Source organism: Poecilia reticulata, chromosome 19, assembly GCF_904066995.2.
Source record: "Poecilia reticulata chromosome 19, P_reticulata-male-v2, whole genome shotgun sequence".
NCBI lineage: Eukaryota > Metazoa > Chordata > Actinopteri > Cyprinodontiformes > Poeciliidae > Poecilia > Poecilia reticulata.
The window spans coordinates 10,070,889-10,096,680 of record NC_088848.1 but is presented as its reverse complement, the minus strand read 5'-3'; the positions used below and the strand labels follow the sequence as shown (position 1 = coordinate 10,096,680).

Sequence of the window (25,792 nt, the reverse complement as noted above, 5' to 3'; positions counted from 1 at the left end):
AGTTTAGTAATAGAGACTTTTAGACCCAGAAACTCTACAAACCCCACAATATAAACTGTTGAGAAAAAAATAAAAATTTCAGAAGGGCACGTTTTTGTCCGAAGAAAACACGGCAGGTCTAGCACCACCTAGTGGCTGCCTGTGCATGTCCCTTAATAAATCAGATAAATGCAACCTAACACTCCACATTGTTGTGGATCAAATTGAATGAGTCAGTTCCATTTGTTTTTAGCATGTTAGTAAAAAGTTTTTTCTGTTAGAAAGGAATAAAGCATAGATTATATGACAAACTGGCTTGCCAAAGCCTCTGCTTTGAGAAAAAATAAAGATATAATGCTTAAAGTTTTTGTGAATTAACAGATTCTGTCAAAATGAGATCAGTTCAAACATAATCTTCACTTGTATCTTCTCACCGAGGGTATGTTGAAGAAACTGAACCATGTATTTCCTCCGCATGAAATCAAAGCTCTTTAGGGCTCTCAGAGGGTAATCTCAATTCCACACGCATAAAACCCGTGCTGCAGTTTTACTGAATGTGATCAACAGAGGAAACACTGACACCAAAGAGCTATACATGAACAATGTTCACAGCTACCAGACATGCCTTTTCCTTATCTGCCCTATATGACGCTCGGCTTCCTGGAAACCCAGATCAGATGAAGACGAGCTCGTGCAGCAACAGTCAGGTCAGGGCGATGCAACATCTTAACCCCACAAAGCTCTGGTTTTCTTTCTTTGAATCAAAAATCAGCTTCAAATTCTAAGAAACATGTAAGCAAATTAGGAGAAATTCTTTATTGAAAAACGTACAGATTATAGGCACTCTAGTGTTGTTCCTACATGAGCTTTAGGTGACGCGTGGAGACGAACATGAGCATTTAGAGAAAAAAAAAAAGAAAAAAAAAAGAAAGTCAGGCAGTTTTTACAGGAGTGCAGCGGGAAAGTATCTCACTGATGTACGTGTTATTTTTGGCCACCAAGTCTTGCTTTATCCTCCTGAGCTCTGCCTTCACCTCCTCCTCAGTCATGGTGGTGACAGGAAGTGCCTTCACCTTCTCCAGGAAGTCCTGGATCAGGTTTTCTCCCACCTGAAGGTGACACAGGATGGAGATCATTAGGTATAGAATGCAAGGACCCTGGAAAAGGCAAAAACCTGGATACCTAGATTAGTATTTACAAATTTTAGTGAGGTTTTCATGCATGTTTGAGAAATCTTCTAATCCCCATGGCAACCACTCAGCTGTACAAAACGCCTGGTTGGACCTGGCTCCGCCTTCAAGGTTTAGCTCCTCCTCTGAGCTGCAGTTTTCAAGCTTCAGACTCACGGAGCAGCCCACCCATGTTTCTCCTCCACTCAGCTCCTTCAGACTAGCCAGCAGCAATTAGCAAACACCTGGTAGAGCTACGCACCTACTGAGCTCATTAAACAAGCCATGAGCCACTGAGAAACTCTGGTAAAATTGTTGTTAAAGAGTTAATAAAGGAGCCGTGTTGTGATGACTTCCTGAAGGCAGAGTTTCAGAAAGAGGCCCAAATTCAAAGCATTGAAATTACAAAGTAAAAATATTTTAAGTCATATTTGCTATATACAGACCACCACTGAAAACCTCCTGGTTATTCCACCAAATATTGATTCCTGAACTGAGTTAAAACATCAGTATTGTTGTTTCTAAATGAATATAAACTTCTTTGTATTATTTGAGGTCTGAAAGAGCTGCGTTTTTGTCGTTATTTTGACCATTTCTCCTTTTCTGCAAATAAATACCACAATGTTCATTTTACTCAAACTTATCCCAACATATCAGAGAAACTGATACCTTTATGTGATCTCTTAATCTTTCCAGAGCTGTAGAGCACTTTTTAACAACTGAAGGTAACAGTTACTTGATTGTGCTATAAAATGGTACTATGTGCCTGGAAAGTACGTAACAATGCCACTTTAAAGGAAATACTATTCAAGGAGGTGTAAATACTTTTGCAGGGACTTATTTGTACATATTTCCTAGAAAACAATTGCATTTTCTCAGTAATTCTTATCCAAAGCGCTCAGTTTACGACACCAGAGGAAAAGAGAGGAACACTGACAGTTTGCATCAGAATGACGGCAGAAGAACTGTGGTTCTTCTGCCGTACTTAGAAGCAAGTAAGGCTTCTAAGTAAGCCTTACTTGCTTATCTGTCCGCCGTCTCTTGACCTCGGGCTCTTCGTCCCGCTTCGAATTGTCCCCCACAGGTTCCTGGAACTCCTCCAGCTCCTCCGCCTTCTCCCTCGCCACTTCCAGTACCGACGGGGGGAAGCAGGCCAGCTCGGCGACGTGGATCCCAAAACTCTGGTCACACACACCTGAGGAGGCAGGTCAGGGTTTTGAGTTCATTCGGATGAGAAATTGCAGTTTTTTTTAAACTCAAAAACATCTTGAGAGTGTAAAGAGGCCAACCTCAGGGAAGTACATTAATTATACTGTTGATATTAGGGTTGATTAATCGGTTATTGAAATAATCATCAACTAATTTAGTAACCGATTAATCGTTAACTTGGGTGGAAAAAAGCCAATTGCTGAAGGAGCAACATATTCAGAGCAGTAATTAAGTCAAAACTGTACAAAACATATATACAAAAAATCTCCTATTAAGCAGATTTTGCTATACAATTAATTAATCCAAAAACCAAACAGATTATTGTATATACTATAAATGAAAAATCAGCAGAATGTGCCAATCCGATTAATCGTCGGAATAATCGATAACTAAATTAATAAATAACTAAATATTTGCCATAACTTATGTAAAAACTTTCAGCTTTAAGAGGAAGATCAGGAACGAACAATCATTGGAAAAACTAAATACACTGTTACTGTTTCCATTAGGGATGCAAAGATATGAAAATTAGAGCCAATATTAATATCTGATATGAAAATAGCTCTTATAGTCGATAACTGATATTTTCCATTATTACAAATCATGTTTGTATCCAAAAAAAAAAACAGGAAGTGTCAGCTTACAGTTTTAGCATCTCTTCTTTCTGTTTTAAAGCAACACCTGCATCACGTTTTCTCATGTGAATGCCAAAACAACTTAAAAGGAATAGTTTATTTTACTCTCATATTTGCATGCCGGACTTCAAACTGTTTTTTAAAATAATTTTTTACATAGGTCATTTGTTTTTGTAAATTGAAATGGAGGGACAATTTGCTTTGCTTTATTTTGGACATTAGACGTTTTGTCTCTCATTGCATTTTTCTTCTCTCTTTACTCAAAAAATCCAAAAACTTAAAGGAAATAAATCAGATTTCTACCATAAAACTAACATATATTTGATAAGTTATATTTGTTACCTCATTCTGATATTACCATTTCCTCTGCAACAATTTGGGAGCTCTGATGAAGTCATAAATAAATAGAAATCATTTCTGAAGGAGGCTCTAAAATCAATGGGGTGTACTTAGTTCTTCACAGTTTCATTGATGCTAATGTGAACTTTCTTTTCCAGATGGCCGTGTCAAACTAACGACATGTACCAACCAATAAGTTGTAATAAAATCCAATGGTAAAATCAACTACTTACTCAGCAGGTCCAGAAAATCGAGAATCAGTTCACGTATTGAAAATTAGGATGGAAAAATTTCTTGGCTCAAGGATGGAGCCGGGCATTTTCAGCTAGACCACGAAAAAAAGAAATTCAATTTTTTCCGGTCCTTGAATGCACCACAATGACGTAGTTAAAAGGTATGACTTTTCTGGCAGATCAACAAGTTACAGGAAACTGGATTAATGGCATTAGCAACAGTTTGTTGTGTTATTTGTTTTAAATGTGTGCTGAAACCAACAAATCCATTGTGAATAAATGCCAAAGCACTTTATCTTTATCTGTTTAAAGTGCTTTGCAAAAGGTTTTCACAGACTTCAAATCTTGGGAAATTTTGAGGGGATTTCACATGACAGAAAGGACACGTTTTGTCAACCCCAGCCAAGCTTTTGGTGCGTCTGCTGCAGATTTGTAGATCTGGAGACGGAAGAGTTTCTTCATGCTCCTTTAAATAAAAGGTCAGGTTGGATGAAGAATGTTTTTAGAGTCGTCGTCCTGCTGGGAGGTGAACCTCTGCCGCAGTCTCAAGTCTTTTTCTGCATCCAACAAGATTTAAGCTCCGTCCATCTTCCTTTCAACTCTGACCAGTTCCTCTACCCCTGCTGAAGAAAAGCATCCGCACAGCATGACGCTGCTGCCACCATGTTTCGCAGTGTCACAAAATCTGCCACAAACCCTGTGTAGGGTATTAAACAATCACAACAACAGAGATCCATTCATCCAACAATCTAATGGCTCCACTACTGACCTGGTTTGACTCGGTACAGCATTGTGAGCGTGTTGTGGGTCGTCAGGGCGGTGACGTGCAGGTTGTGGACGGACGGCTGCTGTGCCGCCAAGGCGGTCAGCTCGTGGAAGTGCGTGGCGAAGAGGCAGAAGCAGCCGATTTTGGAGGAGATGTGTTCACTGATGGCCCAGGCCAGCCCGAAGCCGTCGTACGTAGAAGTTCCCCTGCCGAGCTCGTCGATGATGATGAGGGAGTTTTCGGTGGCAGAGCTGCAAGGGGGCGGCACAGAGGTTAAGAGGAGATGTTCGTTTTCCCCCATTGTGTTCCGAGGTTTGTTTGTCTCACCGGAGAATGGCGGCGGTTTCCAACATCTCAGACATGAAGGTGGACACTCCCTTCACCTGGCTGTCTCCTGCTCCCACTCGGGCCAGAACGCTGTCGGTCACGCTGAGCTCCGCCTTCTCGCACGGCACGAAGCAGCCGATCTGAGCCATCAGCGCAATCAGACCCACCTGACGGATAAACGTGGACTTCCCTCCCATGTTTGGTCCTGCAAGCACAACACCATACACACCAGTGTCAAACTCAATATTAAAACTTTTTAAGACCTCTAACGTGGCAGAAGTGTACAAAAAAAAGAAATATTTTATACTGCAGTGGCTTTTTTGTTCAGGTTCGTAACAGAGGCGAGCCAGTGGCAAAGACAAATGTCGTCCAGCAAACGGCTAGCTAGTTTTTTTTTTAACCTATCAAAAAAAGCTAGCTAGCTTTCTTCAAGTCGTCCTTAAAATATGACTGCTGGACATCTCCACTCTGTTTATATTTGTGTATAAAAGCTTGAACAGATTAACATGACACCCTCAATCATCTTGAAACTGCCCTTGGGGATGAGTCAGACTTGTGGAGGCCCGTAGTTCTTTTTCAGATATCCCTATTTTTCATAAAGTTCCACAAGAACTTAATTTAAAATGCATCTACAGGTGTGCCTCCATTTAACTCAGAGGTTTTGTTTTAATCTACATGAAGTTTATAAAGCCGTGGCATCATTAGCCATTGCAATCTTATCTATTACCATTGAAAATTTTCCTAATTATTCCAGCATTAAATAAACTTGACATGTTATTATTCTTCCTTGAACAAGTTAGAATAGCTTAATTGGATTTATAAAACATTTTTTTGTAGAAAATAATTCTTAGATAATGAGTTTTTAGTCTGGTCAGTTATGCCTATTAACACCGAGTTGTTTTAGGGTCTCCTGTCACTTTAAATCCTAGACCCCCTCTCACCAGACATCTGGGAGTTCCACTTGGGTTGCTAGGTGATGGGTTGGGGTTGCTAGGTAACGACATAGTGCCCATGGATGGTGACTTAACTGGGATGTTCTTGAAACAGCTCAGTTTCCAGACACCACAAAATGTTAATTTATTGCCAAAAAATGACTGGGTGTTTTTTTTTTTAAGCACTCAGTCTGTTTTTGGAAGCAGTTGAGACCAAAATGGAAGAATAGAAACACACAAAATATGAATACAGACCACTAAAGGAGGTCATTCCTGCCCCGCAGCAATCAGCATCTATAATAACTCTTTAATTAAATGAGTTACGTTTGATTTCCCTTTAGGATCAATAAGGTATTTTTGAATTTGAAAATGCGAAGCTTACATAACAGGTTTAAGCAGATAGGATCATTTTGGTGTTTGAAACCAACCAGTCATATGAAACATTTAGACTAACATCCCAAAAACAAGGCGTCTCCCCACCTGTTATAATATAGAAGCTCTTCTCCCCCTGGACGAAGCTGATGTCGTTGGGTATGAAGGCGGTGTCCGCGTCCGTCTCCATACAGGGATGTCTGGCCTGCAGCAGCTCCAGACGCCTGCGGCCGTCGTCCAGCAGTCGGGGCCGGACGTACGGAACTGGAGCGGACACCGACGCCACGGCGAAGCTGGCCACCGCATCGAGCTGCGCAATGACGTCACTCAGCGTCTGAAGGGGATCCACGTAACCTGGTGGCACATGAGCAAGAAAAACTTTGAACGAGCGGTCACAGATGAAGGATTGGAGCGTGTGCAGCCTCAAAAATTAGATAAGTTTGATTTTTAAAGGGCCAGCAAACCAAAACCTCACCCACAGAAATGCCAATTAGGACTTAAAAGGAGTGTGGAGTTCAGTGGCCTTTGGAGGAAATGTGACTGAAATCAATTAGTGAAAAATTTGCTGAAGGCAGTTTGCAGGCATTCATCGTTTCCAAGACACCAGAGATTCCTCTGCTGGTGAAATCAATGCCTTGCTGAAAGGCCACCACGCGCAGCATGTGATGGGAGGCCACACCTGAGGCGATGTTGATGATCTCTTTGACGATGGCGTTCTGGGCCTCCTCGTACTCCTCCCTGCTCCTGGTGTACTCCTCGTTCAGAGAGCTCAGCTTGCTGCAGAGACATAATGGAAAGAGTTCAAGGAGTTATGGGTCAGCTCGCCGCGAGGCTGACCCATAATGCGTCTGCACGCCTCGAGTCAGCTCGCCCCGAGGCGTACAGACACGGCGAAAACACGCACCCATTTGTGAAGCGAACGCCGTTCTTCTGAACGTCCAGCGTGGTGAACTTCTTGTTGTTCCTCAGACTCTTCTCCTCCTTGCACGTGACCCGCAGGTAGAAGCCCAGCACGGCGTTGGACTCCAGCTTCACCGTCTTACCGGCTTCCAGACCTGCAACAGGACAGATTGGATTATCTATTAAAGAAGAGTTTCAAATAAATACCTCTTATAAATCATTTCATAGTAAAACTCCATACTTAATTTAATTATGATGCACTGCAAAAACAAATTCTTACCAGGTATTTTTGGTCTAGTTTCTAATGCAAATATCTTAGTTTTGTTTTGAAATTACACAAAATTAACTTACAAGTAAATATTAGCTTGTTTTAAGTCAATAATTCCTTAAAATTTATGAAAAAGTATTAATTCCAATGGCAGATTATTTCACTTATAGCATGGGAAAAATGTCTTGTTATAAGTAAAATAATCTGCCACTGAAACTAACACCTCCTTATCAATATTAGGGAATTATTGACTTAAAACAAGCAAATATTTCTAGCTGAAAAATTACTTGTGAGTTAATTTTGTGTAATTTCAAGACAAAACTAGCATCTCAAAAGTATATTAAGGTATTTACACTAGAAACGAGATTTAAAAAAACTACTTAGTAAGATTTTGTACACACAAAAAGGACAAACTAAAAAAAAGATAGATTAGGAGGCTGCAACCTGCAGCTGCAGAACTGCTCTTTACACAATGGCTCTTTATAACTCAGAGTAAAAATTAAAATGAACCAGCTATTTTTTCAAAATTTTAAACTCAAGTTTTTAACAGTTTTCCAGTTTATTCCCACCTTATTTGCACTGAATTTCCACAAGGGATTACACTAAAAGGAATATGTTTTTAGATCTGGGTTTTTTGTCATTAGGTTGGAATCTATGCATTTTTTTATTTTTTACATCATTTTCCATCCCACAGAATGAAAAATTACAAAAAAATGTTCTTCAAAAATGACAACAAATTTAGTATAGTAGATATTTATCTAAAAGTATGAATCGTCTTTTTTCAAAAGCTCTTGTGGCATTTACGTCTCTAAATTAGCCTTATTTAGCCAGCCTGAGAGCAAAATGGCTCTTTAGGTTGTAAAGGCTGCAGGTGCCTATGACAGATGGATGGGCAGATGATGATAGGATAAAAAATAACTTATCTGAGTAGAAAAAATGAAGGAATGGATGTGGATAGATTCAGGGATGGTTGGACAGACGGACTGAAACGGACGGACATCTCCCAGAATGTGTAGAAACCCAGGATGAGGGGTCACAATTAATTCAACTTGAACTCAAGTCTTGTTCACAAAGCTGTTAAATTGTGAGGCGTACCAAGTTTTTCACACTGTAGTACACAAAACATTACTGTTCATTAGAGATGTGGGCCGATCAGGTTTTTTCCTGCCGATACCGATCACCCATGAGGGCCGATCACCGATCACCAATACCAATCACATTATTATTTTTTTAATCATAAGCACTACCGGTTACATTATGTGGAAAAAGGAACCATGAATTCACCTTAATCTAGACAAAAACTTGTTTTTAATAACTTTTTCCAAGAAAAAAACAAAACAATCATTGTGCAAATTGTACTGCTATCGGTAATACTATCTTTAAAAAACTGATAACATATGAAGGCTCTGAAGAGGCTAAATAATGCAAAGAACCAAAATAAAACCTCTCAACATTGCCAAAAAAATTCAAGTATAAAACTTAACATTCAAAGGCAAGTACAGGCTCCATTACAATAAACAATCCAGAGTTACTGAATGAAACCTTCGTGATAGCATGGCGGCTAGTTGATTACTGCTAGTTCTGAGTGGCCGTTTCTAACTGAGCGGAGTAATTATGCAGAGCAATGAGGAGATCAATTATTTTTTCAGAGATTATTTGTTTCATGTTAGGACAGCAAAAGTTTTAATACGTATGTAAAATTTATTTTTTAAAGTTAGATGCTGCAGCTTTAAGCAGAGGTTCGGTGTGAGAGTAGGTGGAGGTCCAGTAGGTTCAGGTGGAGCAGAAGCGGCGCTCTGTCTGTGAAATATTACTACCTGTAGTGCGTAGCAGCGGTTTAACAGCGAGAACAGAATCAGCGTCTTACATCGCAGCTCGAAGACTTAAATTATTTTGCTGGTTATTTGTTTAGCTTTCTGACCGTCATGCTAATCCGGGTGAGTGTTTGTAGCTGTGCGCTGCTTTACCTGCTATCTGATCCTCCATGTCTTTTTTACTGCAGTGAGCCTCGATGTAGCCAAACACCGTCAAGTATGGCATTGTTTTTATGTCGTATTAGCTTCGTCGTGTTGATGCATTTTGACCTGCTTCAATTTTTCGCCGAAACACGCAAACTTCCCCATTCACTTAGTGCATTATAGTTACACATCGCTTAGGATTTGTTGCTGTGCGTTTGAGCAGTATGAATGAAAGAGGAGACCAGCTGCACAGGCAGGCTGCGAAATGAGAAGCAGGTGATCGGTTTGTGTGATCGGCAACAAGAGACCGTGATCACAGATCATACACTTTTTCACGGAAATAGGCCGATTATGATCGGTGGCAAATCGATCGGAACGTCTCTACTGTTCATCTGTTCTTAGAAAACACAGAAGATTTTGAATTGTTTCACTGTTGCATTTAAATAATTTCTATCTCGTTTGATTTTTTAATTCTTCCACTATTCAAATAGTAAAACCGTCGCTGCTGGGCGCTCCGTTCAGCACCAGTTTAATTTAGTTCGCATTTGTTAAATATTGACATTTGCACATACACAAAAACATCTCCAGACTTTTCATCCAGATCTCACACTGAGGACGTTGGAAACCAGATTTACAGCTTTAATAGACTAAAGCACATGACGACCATGGGGCAAGATTGATTTGCAGAGGCTTTTTGTCACAGCAAACCTGAAAGAGTCTCTTCAGACAACCGACACCGTTTAAAAACACAGCCTCTGATTTTAACTGTAAATTTCCGCCTCTTGTTAAGCTGGATGTAATAATTTATGTTGTCACCTAGTTCTCTGGCTGCACTGCTCAGCACAGCCTGCATGCTTTTCTCCAGGGCGTCCATCTTCTCCCTGAGCTCACTCAGAACGGGATCGAACGACGCCTTCACCAGGAACTCGTGGTGTTCGATCTACACGCACGGCACAACATGTAGGGAGAAAAATACACGTGAAGATGAAAGTGTAACACAGAACATCATATTTGATATTCACAAAAAGCCGGACCTGATTCATGTCCAGAGTGGTTTCAATCATCTCCTGGTACTTGATGAAATCCGTCTGCAGGTCAGCGAGAGGCGAGGTGAACACCGCGTGCAGCAACACCTTGTAGCTGCCTGCAAGCAACGAGTTTCAAGGTCAAACTCGGGGGTTCGATGGTCCTGGATGGTCCAGGGTCCGACGCGTACCCGAGTAACTCTCCAGAGCAGTGATGAGAGTGGGGATGTGGCTCACGGCCTGGTAGACGCGGTGGCAGTCCTGCAGCGTTGCCGTGTGACGGTGAAACTTTTTGGCCAGGCGGTGGAGATCTGGAAAGCGTCGCAGCAGATCTTCCTGACAAGTCTGCCTCAGCTCCGAGTCGCACACGAAACTCTCCACAAGGTCCAGTCTAATTACACAAACGGCAAAAATTAAGCTTAAGCCTACAAAAAGACTGACTTTAAAGGTGACTCATTATGGTAATGTTTGCCATATTCATTTATTTTTAATAAAAATCATTTTGAGATGTTCTGTAAGATTGTTCAGTTCATGTTAACTTGAATGACCAACTATTCTTTTGCACTTTGACAACTTTGTACATCATGATTTTATTTGTATTAATGGCGCTACTTCAAGAAGGTACTTGTTCTTTATACTTTAGGATGGTTATATGCGTCAATTTAAACTTTTTTGTGTGGCCGTCTCATAGCAATTAAAGCTTAAAATATTTGCAACTTTGACCAACACTTTAGTCTTCAAAAATCACAACAAAACACTGCAAAATCCCTGAGGGACTGATTACATATATATATATAAAACCATCAAACTTCAATGATTGATGTTAGATGAAGATTTGAAAGGTGTGGCTTTTTGTACCTTTCCTCTATTTTGGTTTTGTCCATAAGTGGCTGTTTGATCCACTGGTTGACCAGCCGCTGACCCTGCGGAGTGCGGCACTTGTTCAACAAACCGGCCAATGAATGAGCTCCACTGGTGTCGTCGGGCGAACCCTGGAGAGAAAAGCGTCAAAACGTAAAATATGATTCACTGAATCTGGGAAAGATCCCGGTCTTTTTGCATGTTCTCCCTGTGCATGGTGGGTTTTCTCCGGGTACTCCGGTTTCCTCCCACAGTCCAAAAACATGACTGTCAGGTTAATTGGCCTCTCCAAATTGCCCCTAGGTGTGAGTGTGTGTGTGTGTGTGTGTGCGTGGTTGTTTGTCCTGCCTGTCTCTGTGTTGCCCTGCGACAGACTGGTGACCTGTCCAGGGTGACCCCGCCTCTCGCCCGGAACGTAGGCTGGAGAGGCACCAGCAACCCTCCCGACCCCAATAGGAACAAGGGTGTACAGAAAATGGATGGATGGATGAATCTGACGTAATAAAAACTCAGCTGTACCCAACATGATAACTACAAATTACATGTTTCTGCTGATTTATGTTTATCCACAATATTGAAGAAAAAGCCTGAACAACAGTTTTCTTATTTTACCTTCACAACTCTATCCAAGTTCACAGAGGTTCAGTAATCATACATGTATTGCTCTCAGTTCGCTCGTTATGAAATCTTTTGAGAAGATTCTAAAAGTTGAGATCATGAGAGCAACTCATCCGGTTTGCTTACAGAGCCGTCAACACACTGCTACATTTGGTTTTGGGTCGTTAGACGGGACAAAACGTTTAATTTACTCGTTCTCCATTATTTTTTCAAGTCACCACATTGATAGGGATCTAGTTTGAAAAATGGTGTTATATCCGATGTACTTTTAATTGCCTGGGTAACCCTCAAGGCTCTGTCCTGTCACCCCTCTAGTTAATTTTATATGCTGCTGAATACCAGACTAAAAATGAGATTTGATAATGATTCTGTGATTGTGTCTCTGATCATGGCTCTGGGGTGAAGGTTTTTTTTAGTCGGGTGCTTTGCATGCTCATTTCTGAAGATTACAGTCTCAAAATTCAAAGAAATGTTAATGAAGAAGTCTCCATCTTGTCTACCAGCTTAATCCATGAAAAATTGAGAAGCTGTAAAGTAACAGTAACCTAACCCAGTGTATGAAAATGTTTTATTGAGTCAGTTTATAGTTTTATTTGTTGGTTTGAGTCGCTTACCCTGAAAAAGAAGACATAATTTACAAGAAATGAAACAAAACTGTGCAGTGAACAGCAGGAATGGTATTTATAATGAGAAAAAACATGTCCAGCCTCTTCAATTTCCACATAAAAACCCCCAAATATTTTCCAGCTGCAAATCAATCAAATCCCTAAACTCTGCTCATGGGGACTGACCTGGAAGAGGTTGAGAGCCCTGACGGCAGCGTTGTCCAGCCTCATGTACTGACCCAGCTCCACCTTGGTGAGGCTGAAAGAGTTGAAGTTGGACTCATCGGAGAGAAGCTCGAGGAATCGAACCACAGCAGCCAAACATGACATGGCCACCTGAGAAAGACATTCACTAAATTCATCAAATAGTTTATGACTGGAAGGAAATGAGTCTCTCGTTTATATAAAGTATCAGAAATGAATTTCCATTTTATCTCAAGTAGCCGCCCTGTGGGAATAAATAATCTTGTTATGCACTATGTTGTTGCGCAACACCCCCCTCCACCCCCTTCTTCTCTCTCTCTACTTCCCCTTCTCAGAGGAGGGAGATGTGCTACCAGCTCTCCGTCTAACGGGTGAATTGAGTTTCCTAAATCTGCTGGGATTTACCCTGTCCAGAACTGAAGTAAACTCTGATTAAGCTGGCGTCGAGAAAGACTAGCCTGGTTTCTGACGACCTCCATCCAGATGTCCCACCTTGTTTCACCCTGTGAATTAGCCAGATTGAGCAGCCTGCAACCAACTAGTTTCACAGAGCACACCTGTTAACGGTCGCTCTTTCTCTTTATTACAACTTGCACTTGTTACTGAACCAGGTTGGTTTTAGTGACTCGGGCGAGTCCCAAGGGTGTTGTTTTAGTTTTGGGCTAAAAGCAACCTATAAAACATTTTCCACTTTTTCCTCCCAGAATCAAACTTCATAGCTATTTTACAACCATCAAAGAACTATAAGGTGACTCATTAATTGAATGTCCACAACCTCTTTTAGATTTTCTTAATATTAATTATTTTATTAGTAAGGCAATTTTGTAAGGGTCAGTACAGCTTAAATCAGTAGCAGAAATAATCAAATAAGTAAAATCAATAATCTAGCCTATCTTTCCCTAATGCTGACACTGAGAACTAAAAAAGGGAAACTATGAGAGAGACGGACGGAGTTTGGCATCTTGAACCCCAGAACTGGCCTGATGATGAAGAAGATGTTGCAGCAGCAGAAGGCTCCCAGTACAGGAAGAGTACTGACTTAGAGCGGCAGGTCTCGGGCCTCAGGATGACTTCCTCATGCGTGTAGCGGTCCTCAGCTTCTTGTCTTGCAGCTCTGTAGCTCCTTTCTCGTCTCACGATCTTCCTGGTCCATTGAGATGCAGACGAGCTGGTCTCATGGAAGGAACACACCAGTTCTTCCTCTTTGCCTTTGTCTTTATCTTCATCTTTGCCTTGGTCTTTATCTTCATCTTTGCCTTGGTCTTTATCTTCATCTTTGCCTTGGTCTTTGGGGTCTGAACCCAGCTGATGAGAGAAGTGCGATTTGAAGCCTAACGGGTTGGTCCCCGTGTGCAGAACAGTCTTCGGCTCTGTGGCCCCGGCTCTTCTTCAGCTGCAGAGTTCTTTGTCCATCTCAATCTTGGCTCGAAGCTGCCTGAAGGATCCAACCAAAGATTCCTCTTTTGCACCCACCTTATAAAAGGTTTATCCACCCTTTTGGTGCATTTGCATTGGCTAGCTTTGTTGCTGTGCCTGTCTCATTGGCTGACTGCTTGAACAGATGATCTCATATCCATCACCGTTGCTGGAGACCTTATGACCTGATCTCTGTTCTAATGTCCCCCGAGTTGCTCAACAGTCCACCTACGTCTGTTGCTTGCCCAACCTTTTCTTAGGAAAGTTAAAGTTCAACAATAAGGCCTTGGTCACCTCCGCTCTCCCATCAGTTCCTCTTTCCCCCTGACCTTTCACCTACCATCTACCTCCAACACAACATCAGTGACCTTTAATTACAGTTACACATTTTACACCATTTCCAGTTCAATGTCAAAATAACATTTATAACCTTTTAGTTTCTCTGGTTTAGCATTCATTTATAATATTATAATAACCATAACTTATTAGTCACTCTTATGATAATCATAATGTGAGTTATTACAGACACTTCTGAAAAGAAACCTAGAATAATCAATTTTTCTAATGACTTGATACCAAGTTACAGTTACTTGTTTCACCTGTAAGTACTTCCACAAGTGTAAGAGTAAGTGTAAATATTCTTATAATCAAACCAATATCAACCATTGGTGAAACCAATATTAATTATTGGTTTAATTCTAAGTTATTATTATTAATTTAAGTATTTTACTCTGGGTTTTATCCAATTACTCAAAATGTTTAGATTTTATTCTTTAAACCTTTAATGCTTTGAAATAAGGAATAGTCTGAACTATTTTTATACACATGCAGGTTGGAAACTTACTTCCTCTTTCTTCAGGAAACCTGCTCTTCCTGCTTCATGACTCCCTTTCTGCCTGACTATGATTTTTTTTATGATTAAATAGAAAAAAAGTAGAATTAAAGCAAAGTTTGCAGGTCACAATAACAACACACACAACCAGATTAACTTTTATTTCAGTCTGAGTCTACTGTTGGGTCTCATTGTTATTATTAAACTAAAATCTCCAGCATGGGGAAGTGGGATGAGCTCGACTTTTCTCGACAACTACTGCAGCTGGAAGCACATGCAAGTCTTATCTGTATCGTTTTGTTTAGATAAAACTTCCTACAGATATTTTTGGAAAATCTCTTACCCAGATTAATTGTCAGAGATCATCCAAATTCCAACTCATCCGAGTCAGTTTGATTAAAAAACTCTGAGTTCATGTAAGAATCACCAGTCCAAACAGGAGCAGTTCTGTTCTGTCTTTTAACGGTAGTTTGGTAAGGAGAAACCAAATTTAGTGGCTTATTAGAAAAAGTGCTTCAGAGACAGAGATCATTACAGAACTGGGACAGTCGGGGCAAACCGACTGGAGTCATTGCATAGTTTTTAATGAGTTTGAGTTTGCCCGAAAATCACCAACCCTGGGATGAAAACAAACAACTGACAAAAAATGTGGAAAAAGATTCTCCCAACAGAACAACGGTCAGATGGAGACAGCGGTCTGATGTCAGGAGGGCACATGGTTTCTTTTACAAGCAGCAAGAAATCATCAAGACCTCACATAATGCCAGAAAAATAATGCTGCTTTCATGGTTTCAGTGATGGAAATACTGCATCTGTGTTTGTACTCCAAGATGAACATAACATGTGCCTGGAGTTTGAATTTAACCTAGGGATTGAACAACAGGGTTCCTGTGGAACAGTTGGGAGCCTTTCAGCAAGAAGGCTTTGGGTTCAAATCCCAGCCTGTGGTCTTTCTGCTTGGAGCTTGCACAATGTTTACCCTGTGCAGGTAGGCCTGTCGCGATAAACGATAAATCAATTAATCGCACGATAAATTAAACCTATCGACCTCATTTTAATTATCGGCTTTATCGTCTCTTCCGGCCTTTTTTCTTTCTGTTGATGACAATGATTGAAAAAAGGCTCAACTCCGATGCTCTCCACTGACCCTCCCTTCCTCATTTCCTTAGTGCAGTGTTTTTCAACCACTGTTCCGCGGCACACTAGTGATCGTCAGGTGTGCCGTGGAAATTATCCAATTTCACTTAATTGGTCTAAAGATTTTTTGAAAACTAATTAATTATCTGCGAATAATATGCCATTTTCACGTGTCTGTGCTGTACTAGTTTCTAGCGTCATAATGATGTAATTTCCTTATCACTAGATGGCAGTATGGAACATAGGAATGTACATTAAAACAAGACAATTAGTGATGCATGAACGTGACATGTAGCAGTGAGAGCATTACATCTAGCTACCGCGATGGAAAAGTTTGTGAAAAGAAAAAATACTAACTCCGATCTGGTCCCTGAACAAAATTCGGACCCAGATAAAGGCCCTAGTATAAGTGGATATCAAAAGAAGGCAGATACCGTGAGCTCGAGACAGTACAGCAAGAGTTACATTTCATTTGGATTTACTTTTACCGGGGATGCAACGGCACTGACTCCGTTGTGCTTGGTATGTGGTGAAAAGCTATCCAACAGTTCTATGGTACCAAGCAAGCTTAAACGCCATCTCCAAACGAAACACCCTTCGCTTCAAAACAAGAATGCTGACTATTTTGTACTCCTGCGCAAACACACGGAGAAACAGGCAACGTTTATGAGAAAAAACACAAAGATAAATGAGAGAGCCCTTAAAGCTAACTACCTCGTAGCTGAACTTGTAGCTAAATCAAAAAGGTCCCACACTGTGGCAGAGACATTAATATTACCCGCCTGTAAAGCCATTGTAAATGAGATGCTCGGACCTGAAGCGGTTAAAGAAATAGCAAAAGTCCCTCTTTCAGATAACACAATTTTGAGACGTATTGAATACATGTCTGCAGACATCGAAAGTGTGATTTTAGAAAAAATCCATATCAGTGAGAAATTTGCATTGCAACTTGATGAGTGTACTGATATTAGTGGACATGCTCAACTCTTGGCCAATGTGCGTTTTGTGGATGGAGACTCAATCAGAGAAAACTTCCTATTTTGCAAGGCATTACCAGAAAGGACAACAGGAGAGGAAATTTTTCGGGTCACATCAGAATATTTAGAACAAGGAGGACTTAAGTGGGAAAACTGCACGAGTGTCTGCACTGATGGAGCTGCAGCCATGGTCGGGAGCACCAAAGGCTTTGTAAGCAGAGTGAAGGAAAGAAACCCAGATGTAATTATTACGCACTGTTTCTTACACCGTGAGGCCCTCATGGCCAAGACTTTACCAGCAGACCTGGCTCCTGTGTTGAATGATGTTGTGCAGATGGTAAACTTTGTGAAGGCAAGACCTGTGAAAAGCTGCATATTTGCATCTTTGTGTGAGGAAATGGGAGCGGAGCATAAGACCTTGCTGTTTCATACGGAGGTCCGATGGTTGTCGCGCGGCAAGGTACTGGCCCGTGTGTATGAGCTACGGGAGGAACTCGGAGTGAATCTGACAAATGAAGGGTCGGATTATGCAAAGCTGCTTGCAAGTGGTGAGTGGTGTGCAAGGCTGGCATATCTGGCGGATATTTTTCATCATCTGAATGAACTGAAAGCACGAATGCAGGGCCGAAATGAGAATCTGCTCACAAGTACAGATAAAATTAACGGATTCCGCTCAAAGGTGCACCTCTGGCAACAACATGTGGAAAGTGGCAACCTTGAAATGTTCCCACTAACCAAGAAATGGCAAAAGGTTCACACTGCTGCACTGTGTGAAATAATAGGTACACATTTAAAAACTCTTGAGGAGAAGATGTCATTGTATTTCTCTTCAGCCTTCACTGAATGCTTTGACTTTGTTAGGGACCCATACAGCTCAGCAGTTGTTGGCAAGAACATGACTTTACAGGAGCAGGAAGAACTAACTGAACTGAGACAAAATCATGGTTTAAAGCTGAGCTTTGCTGATCTACCTTTGGACAGTTTTTGGTTGACTGCTGCCAAGGAGTTCCCCGTTCTGGCAAACAAAGCTATTTTGACATTGCTTCCATTTTCCACAACATATCTGTGTGAAGTGAGCTTCTCAAGCCTAACTACCATAAAAACTAAAAACAGAGAGAGACTGAGAGCTGTTGAGGAAGAGCTTCGTGTGTGTCTTTCTTCAATTCCTGCCAGAATATCAGCTTTGTGTGGCACTGTTCAGGTTTATTTTTGAAGTGGACATGTTAAGTGCAATTTGAAATAAGAAATATAAAATATGATAAAAATACATTTTTGTGTTTATTTGATTCCTATTCAAGACACTGATAAGAATGACTACATATTTAATAGGCGGATACAGGGTATCTTTGTTTACAATTTTGGTTGGTGGTGTGCCTCGGGATTTTTCCAATGAAAAAAATGTGCCTTGGCTCAAAATGGGTTGAAAAACACTGCCTTAGTGTAATGTCCAGCGTACACTACACGAGTTGTCGGCCGATTGTCGGCCCATTTTCTAAACCAGAGAGACACATTAACCGAAGAAATCCTAGGTATAACGGTTCGAGCGGGTTCGTCGTGCCGTGTGGTGTCCAGCCACATGGGCACAAAATAATGGCTACAAGTCCAGTTAACTAATTTTAATATCAGGCTTTAATCAATGCTTTACTAGAATCTACCTGTGATGCATGTGGCTAGAGTCAGCGTAAAGTCCTGACTGAATGAAAATCCTTATAACCTATTTATGTCACGTTAAGAAGAACAGCTGAAAACGTACCGGGTTCATCAACTGCAGTAGCAATTTGGCTCCAACTCCTCCCCTTGTCATTTCTATATTCTTTGCACGGAATGTTGAATAAATATTAATGTTGTTTCTACATATCATCTCCAATGTCCGCTGGATTTCGGGTCACACTGTGTCAGCTGTTTGGGTTTCCCCTCCTTAATTTCCCCTCAGAAAGCGTGGAAGAGAATGTGCTTTCTGATTGGCTACCTGTCACATTCAGCGTTAAGCTCCCAGTCGGGGAAAACCCCTGATTTAGATTGGAGCGGCCACGACGATCTACCATAACCCACCACACCACACACTACAGGATGATCGGTTACGAAATCACCAGCGACAAATGAACGGCCAACGATCTAAGATTGTCGTAAGGGGAAAATGGGGACAAAAAATCGTGTAGTGAACTATTGTATTAGGTTGTCGGATGTGCCCATCTTCTCCATCTAAATTTAGTGATTACTGAAGGGCAATATAGTATACAGACTTCATAAACTGCACTCTTTTGGTTGAATGCAGTATTTATTTCCACTTTGGCTTTATGTTTACTTTTTATTCAAGTACGTTTTTGTTAATGGAGACTGAGAATCCTTCTTGTTTTTGGTTGCTTTATTTATTTAGTTTATCAGTTCCAGTGTTATGTGTTCTTTTGAAAATGAAGTGCATCTATCTATGCATTATTAGTCATTTCCATTAAATTGGTGTCAAAAGGTCTTGAAACAATATTATCGTATATCGCAATAATTTTTTTAACAATTAATCGTCCAGCAAAATTTGTTATCGTGACAGGCCTATATGCATGTATGGCTCTGGGTGTGGCTCTTAGAACCACACCCAGTTCCTCAAAAAAGGAACCTTTTTGATAACGGATGCAATAAGAACAGCCAAACCTTTTTCCTTTGTCACCTGCTTGTCCAGTTCAGGCAGCGTGTTGCTCGCCACCGTCTCTCCTCTCTTGGATCGCAGTAGCCTGTTGAGATCCTGGACAATGTCCTTGCTGCTGAACTCTGCTCTCTTCCTGTCAGAGACCAGAACGCCGCCACGTTGCACCACCTGCACAAACGCAGCAAAACCAATCAGTGACCTCACTCAGAAATCGAACCCTACCTCCACCTTTGCTTTAACAATAAACAAGGACAAGCGTTATTGATAGAAGTAGAGAGTGTTCACCCGGGTTCAGTTTGAAGATAAATGAAACAGGTTTTATGTGATAGTAAATAACAGAAGGTGCATCTGAGCCAGAGTTTCAATAAAAAGCCAAAACTGAACCTAAAGTTACTTCTTTAAAACACTGAAGTTGAATGAGGGAACTCACCTCCCGGAGTTTGTTCCCCTCAGCGCTGCATTCTCCCTGAGGCAGTAGACACTCTTTGGGGCTGATCTGGACGAGCAGAGACTCCAGGTTGGAGAAGATCTCGTTGTCCGGAAACTCACACACCCCCATGGTCCTCTGGGCTGCGTCCACGTAGCCGACTCCGACCACTCGCTGCCCATCGGCTCCCGTCGCAAACCGCACGGCGACCACTCCCGCGCATCCCTCGCCTCCAGTTCCTCCGCCGAACAGAATGTCCTCGAACTGGGTCAGGTTTCCTGGAGAGGCCTGAGTTAAGGACCAAGGAACACGAACAATAAACCCAACTGGACATCTGGTCTATTCATTGTTTATTTCATTTTGTTCCTTTTTGTGGTTATAAAATAAATACAGTAATCACATTTATTCACAACAGTGAATCAATTCAAAATCTTCTGTGTTTTCTAAGAATAGATGAACAGTAGAGGTGTGCCGATCGATTGGCCACCGATCATAATCGGCCGATTTCCGTGAAAAAGTGTATAATCAGTGATCGCCGATCACGGTCTCTTGTTGCCAATCACACAAACCGATCACCTGCTTCTCATTTCTCAGTCTGCCTGTGCAGCTGGTCTCCTCTTTCCTTCATACTGCGCAAACGTGCAGCAACAAATCCTAAGCGATGTGGAACTATAACGCACTGAGTAAATGGGGAAGTTTGCGTGTTGCGGCGGAAAATTGAAGCAGGTCAAAATGCATAACCACGACGAATCTAATATGGCATCAAAACAATGCCATACTTGACGGAGTTTGGCTACATCGAGGCTCACTGCAGTAAAAAAAGACATATGGAGGAACAGATAGCAGGTAAAGTAGCGCACAGCTACAAACACTCACCCAGATTAGCATGACTGTCGGAAAGCTAAACAAATAACCCGCAAAATTATTTAAGTCTTCGAGCTGCGATGTAAGACGCTGGTTCTGTTCTTGCTGTTGAACCGCTGCTCCGCGCTACAGGTAGTAATATTTCACAGACGGAGAGCCGCTTCTGCTCCACCTGGTAGTGACTCTCACACCAAACCTCTGCATTTAACTCTGCAGCATTTAACTTAAAAAAATAAATTTTACATACCTATTAAAACTTTCGCTGTCCTAACATGAGACAAATAATCTCTGAAAATATACTTGATCTCCTCTGCCTCCTCCATGTTCTGCATAATTACTCCGCTCAGTCAGAAACAGCCAATCAGAACTAGCAATAATCAGCTAGCCGCCATGCTATCAGGAAGTTTTCATTCAGTAACTCAGGTGGGTCTTTATTGTAATGGATCCTGTTTTTGCCTTTGAATGTTAAGTTTTATACTTTAATTTTTTTGGCAAAGTTGAGAGGTTTTATTTTGGCTCTTTGCATTATTTAGCCTCTTCAGAGCCTTCTTATGTTTTCAGTCTGTTAAAGATAGTATTACCGATAGCAGTACAATTTGCACAATGAATATTATGTTTTTTTCTTGGAAAAAGTTATTAAAAACAAGTTTTTGTCTAAATTAAGGTGAATTTATGGTTCCTTTTTCCACATAATGTAACTGGTAGTGCTTATGATTAAAAAAATATATAATTATGTGATAGGTATCGGTGATCGGCCCTCATGGGTGATCGGTATCGGCAGGAAAAAACCTGATCGGCACATCTCTGGTGGAGAATATAATGATTAGTAGTTGTATGAAATTTTTTTAAGGTTAACTCATGTTCTTTATATGTTGGTACTTAAATATTCTGGAAAAGCTAATTTTGACAGTCATATTAGTCATCTTTGGCACCTTGTACTCAATCCTCCAGTCGTGCTCCTTGCTGCTCTTGCTGTGGTTCCTGTATACTTCCACTCGGTACTGCTTCACCAGCAACAAATCCTTCACAAAGGCCTCGAAGTTCAGCTTGCTCAGGATCACGCTCTCCAGCTTACGGCTCCCTATTGACCCCCAAGCAAACATTTCTCAGACCAAAAACAACCTCAGAGATGCATTTTTTTAACGAGCGAACAAAATAAATACATGGTTCCTCCAGTTTTTGTATTGTACATTTTATTTTTCAGATTCACCTTTCCAAATCTCAGTTTAAAGTATTAAAATGTAATGCAGGTAAGATACTGTAGTTCACCATGAAATTACTGCAGATATTTGTACAGTTGATGGATGTTCAATAAGGAACCATGGAAAAAAGAGTTACTTATTGTTTTCCCACCACCACACTTTTTCCTTCTACTAAACCTTACATTGTTATACTCTCATACAGCAATCTGTGAACTGCTAACTTGCCATTTGTGGTTTTATAGATGACCAACTTAATTTTAGGTTTTTATTAGCTGTAGTAATCAAAATTAACAGGAAAAACGTGTATGGGTTAAATTAATTTATGTATTTGTAACTTTTTAAAATAGCTTTTCAGTATTTTCTGATTTATGTAGACGAACTTCTAGAAATAGTGCCTGATAACTAATAAATTCTGAAAACAACAAATTGTCTTATATTCAATGCCCGTAAACTACATATGAGTGAGTGTAATTCAAGCTAACCTTAACTTAAATGCTGCTAATATATTAGCCACCAGCAGCTACATCTTACTGCATCATGACAAATCAAAATGAACAAGCTAATAACTGACTTTAACCCTAAAACATCTTCATTTAGTAGGTGCACAGAATAGCCGTAGTTAAACCCAGTTACCCGAGCCCAGATATTTGATGACTCCGTTAGTCTTAAAAACCTCCTTAGCAGCAAATATGGCGTCCTTCCCGTGGACGGTGTAGTAGTCGTTCCGGTCGAATATCCTGAAGGTTGTGTCCGGTTTCTCCGGCATAGAGAATATGAAGTTCAGAAAGCCGTGTTCGGTTGCGCTGTCCAGGGACAGGTTTTGGTTCTGCTTCGGTTGCACCGCCATGCTGCGATCTCCCGCCACAGATGGAGCCAAACAGGAAGCTGCGTCATCCGTTAGGGTGCGTTGTCATGGAAACGGCTCTTCTCTTATTTAAAGGGACGGAAGAAGGCCGTTTCCTCCGCCGCCTACAAGCAGGTGAAAATTTCGATACTTGAAAAAGCATCAGATTTCAGTATTCTGTTCTAAAGCTGAAAATGTGCCACAATGGTAAGGTCAAGTAAAAAATAGTCAATAGCATGTATCATTATTATATTAACTAACATGGACTAACTCCGTCAGGAATGCTAGCATTAGTGTATAAACTAAAATTAGCTAAAATGCTAAGGTTAGCTTAGCATTTTAGCTAAGCTAACCTTAACTAAAATGCTATGGTTAGCATTTTAACCTTAGCATTTTAGCATGCTATCCCCTGACATGCTGGTGATAGCATGTCAGGTATCACCAGCATGTTTACTTACATTGACTTGCTTCATTTAGTATGATAAACATAGCTAATAAATAAAAATACGGTAAATAAAGGCTTATTTTAGTTGCTAGGCTAACGTTAGCTTTTTAAAGCTAACATTAGCTTTAAAAAGCTAATGAACTCTAGAGTTAGAACTCTATCATGAGTTCTAATGATAGAACTCAATATTCTATCATTAGAATATGATAGCATTAGTTTAAACTAAAATTAGTCAAAATACTAAGGCTAGCTTAAATGCTGGCAGAAGCATGTGTGATGTCACCAGCATATTGATTTACATTGACTTAAACCATTCAATATGATAATCATAACTAGTAAATCAAAAATTATGAAAAATGCTTATTTTAGATACAATCATTTGCAGGATTTTTCAAAACTGCCAAAACTTTACTTGTATTTCTAATTTTCTGACAATTATTTCATTACTACCGAAGAGGATTACGGTAACGGAAAAAAAATATTTTTGACTTCAATCTCAGAATTCTAACCTTTTTCTCGGAATGCTGACTTTTTTCTCCTGTACATATTCTCTCTAAATATTATATTGACTAACATGGACTAACTTCGTCAGAAATGTTAGCATTAGTGTATAAAGTAAAATTAGCTAAAATGCTAAGGTTAGCTTGCATTTTAGCAAATTTAAGGTTAGCTTGAGCATATTTACATTTTTGCAATATAAATATGCTATATTTATATTATAGAGCATAATATATATGCTATATATATATTATGCATATACATATGTATATACACTGCTCAAAAAAATAAAGGTAACACTTGAACAACACAATATAACTCCAAGTAAATCAAACTTCTGGGAAATCAAACTGTCCACTTAGGAAGCAACACTGATTGACAATCAATTTCACCTGCTGTTGTGCCAATGGAATAGACAACAGATGGAAATTATTGGCAATTATACAGTATACTTCATTCATTCAGATCTAGGATGTGTTATTTGATATATTGATATACATTGATATACTGCTCAAAAAAATAAAGGGAACACTTAAACACTTAAGTGTTCACTTAAGTGTTCCCTTTATTTATTTGAGCACTATATATATATATATATATATATATATATATATATATATATATATATATATATATATATATATATAATTATGCTATATTATATATAGCATAATTACAATATAATTATGCTATATTTTAATATTATATATTACAATATATTATATTATAATATTGACTGGGCCATATTATGCTATATAATATAAACATAGCATATTTATATTGTAAAAATGTAAATATGCTCAAAGTAATAAAATTGATCAAAGTGATAATGGATATTAAATGTCAGATAATGAAACTGCAATAAAATAAATTGATTTTACCAGGAGTAATTCTGTAGCATGCTATCAAACTTAGTCATTCTCCTGTCTATTGGTTTTGTGTCTCAGTTGCTGGATGCACAATACAAAAAATAAGGTAACTATATGTGTGACTGAGAGAATGTATTCTGTAAGTTTCAAAACACTACTTAATTTTACTTAATTTTCCCAGAAACAGGCAGAATAACCTTTATTATGCCATTAGATACAGCCAATTAAAAATATGGTGTCTTCAGGAAAAGTAGGCCACTTTCTCTATTGATCACAAAATAATTGTGTGCAAAACACTTGCGAATGACCGGATTATAAGAGTAATATATTATTTACAGTAATGAGCAGCTTGAAAGAGTCATTCATGCAGCTGGTATAGTGACCGTGTTTTTATCTTAACTCTAGCATGTTGAGAAACTAATCAGAAAACATTGCAGCTAAAATTTAAACAAGAACATATTAACAGCTCTGTCTCTGCTTTCATTTGTATGACCCTCATGATTTTAATGACTTTTAATCCCTCCAAACTCATTTACAACCTGTCATAGGTTTCCTTTACTTTCACTGCAATGTACCGTATTTTCCGCACTAAAAACCTTCAATTTCCTCAAAAGCCGACAGTGCACCTTATAATTCAGTGCACCTTATATATGGACCAATATTGAGCCACAACAGGTCTACCAACTACGGTAAGCAGCTGCCGACTTCATTTTCGCCCGTAGAAGAAGAAGCGCACGGTGCATGATGGGATAGTTGTCAGAACGCTGGTTTGTTAATAAAGTTTGACTGACCTATCTACCTACCAACCGTCTAGAATCAGGTCGTAGCAGGTCATTTAGCACCACGTTCTCCACGAACATGCTGTGCACGAACAGAGAAGGGTGACCATCGTCGGGCCACGTCCCGGCCCAGTCGCGGAAGGCTCTCCTCGCCGACCGGCGTCGGACTGTTTTGTTGACATTCACTTTAGTGCAGCTCCATCTAGTGGATGCATAACGTAACTCCAGTCTCTACTGTAGCGTTTATTCTATGCGCCTTATATATGAAAAAAGTTTTTAAATAGGCCATTCATTGAAGGTGCGCCTTATAATCCGGTGCACCTTATAGTGCGGAAAATATGGTGATGTTTTTGCTTGTTTGTTTTGTATTTCCTTTCTATCAATGCACTTTGAATTGCCCTGTAGCTGTACATGTGATATACTAAATTGGTTCGCTTTGCCTTAAAATGTAGTATTCATAA

General features: G+C 40.0%; 1 protein-coding gene across 2 annotated transcripts; it reads right to left on the bottom strand.

Moving 5' to 3' along the window:
* Positions 1-780: 780 nt before the first annotated feature.
* Positions 781-22,807, bottom strand: msh2 (mutS homolog 2 (E. coli)). 2 transcript variants are annotated; one of them, XM_081601084.1, is made up of 16 exons: positions 22,530-22,807; positions 21,627-21,775; positions 19,834-20,118; positions 19,425-19,571; positions 12,383-12,532; positions 10,971-11,104; positions 10,304-10,503; positions 10,122-10,231; positions 9,904-10,027; positions 6,866-7,016; positions 6,641-6,738; positions 6,070-6,315; positions 4,658-4,862; positions 4,334-4,581; positions 2,195-2,343; positions 781-1,088 (listed from the first exon to the last, which is right to left on the bottom strand). In XM_081601084.1, the coding sequence occupies exons 1-16, from the start codon at positions 22,741-22,743 to the stop codon at positions 912-914; spliced, it is 2,787 nt and encodes a 928-aa protein (XP_081457210.1). In that variant the 5' UTR covers positions 22,744-22,807; the 3' UTR covers positions 781-911. The 2 variants fall into 2 exon arrangements, with proteins under 2 accessions (XP_081457210.1, XP_008435300.3); XM_008437078.3 differs by having other exon boundaries at positions 2,168-2,343; positions 22,530-22,806.
* Positions 22,808-25,792: the final 2,985 nt, after the last annotated feature.

Coding starts and splice junctions, on each gene's coding strand:
- msh2 (XM_008437078.3), bottom strand. CDS start 22,743: ATGGCGGTGCAACCGAAGCAGAACCAAAACCTGTCCCTGGACAGCGCA. Junction 21,776..22,529: donor CATCAAATATCTGGGCTCGG/GTAACTGGGTTT, acceptor GGGGGTCAATAG/GGAGCCGTAAGCTGGAGAGC. Junction 1,089..2,167: donor GACGGCGGACAGATAAGCAA/GTAAGGCTTACT, acceptor TGTCACCTTCAG/GTGGGAGAAAACCTGATCCA.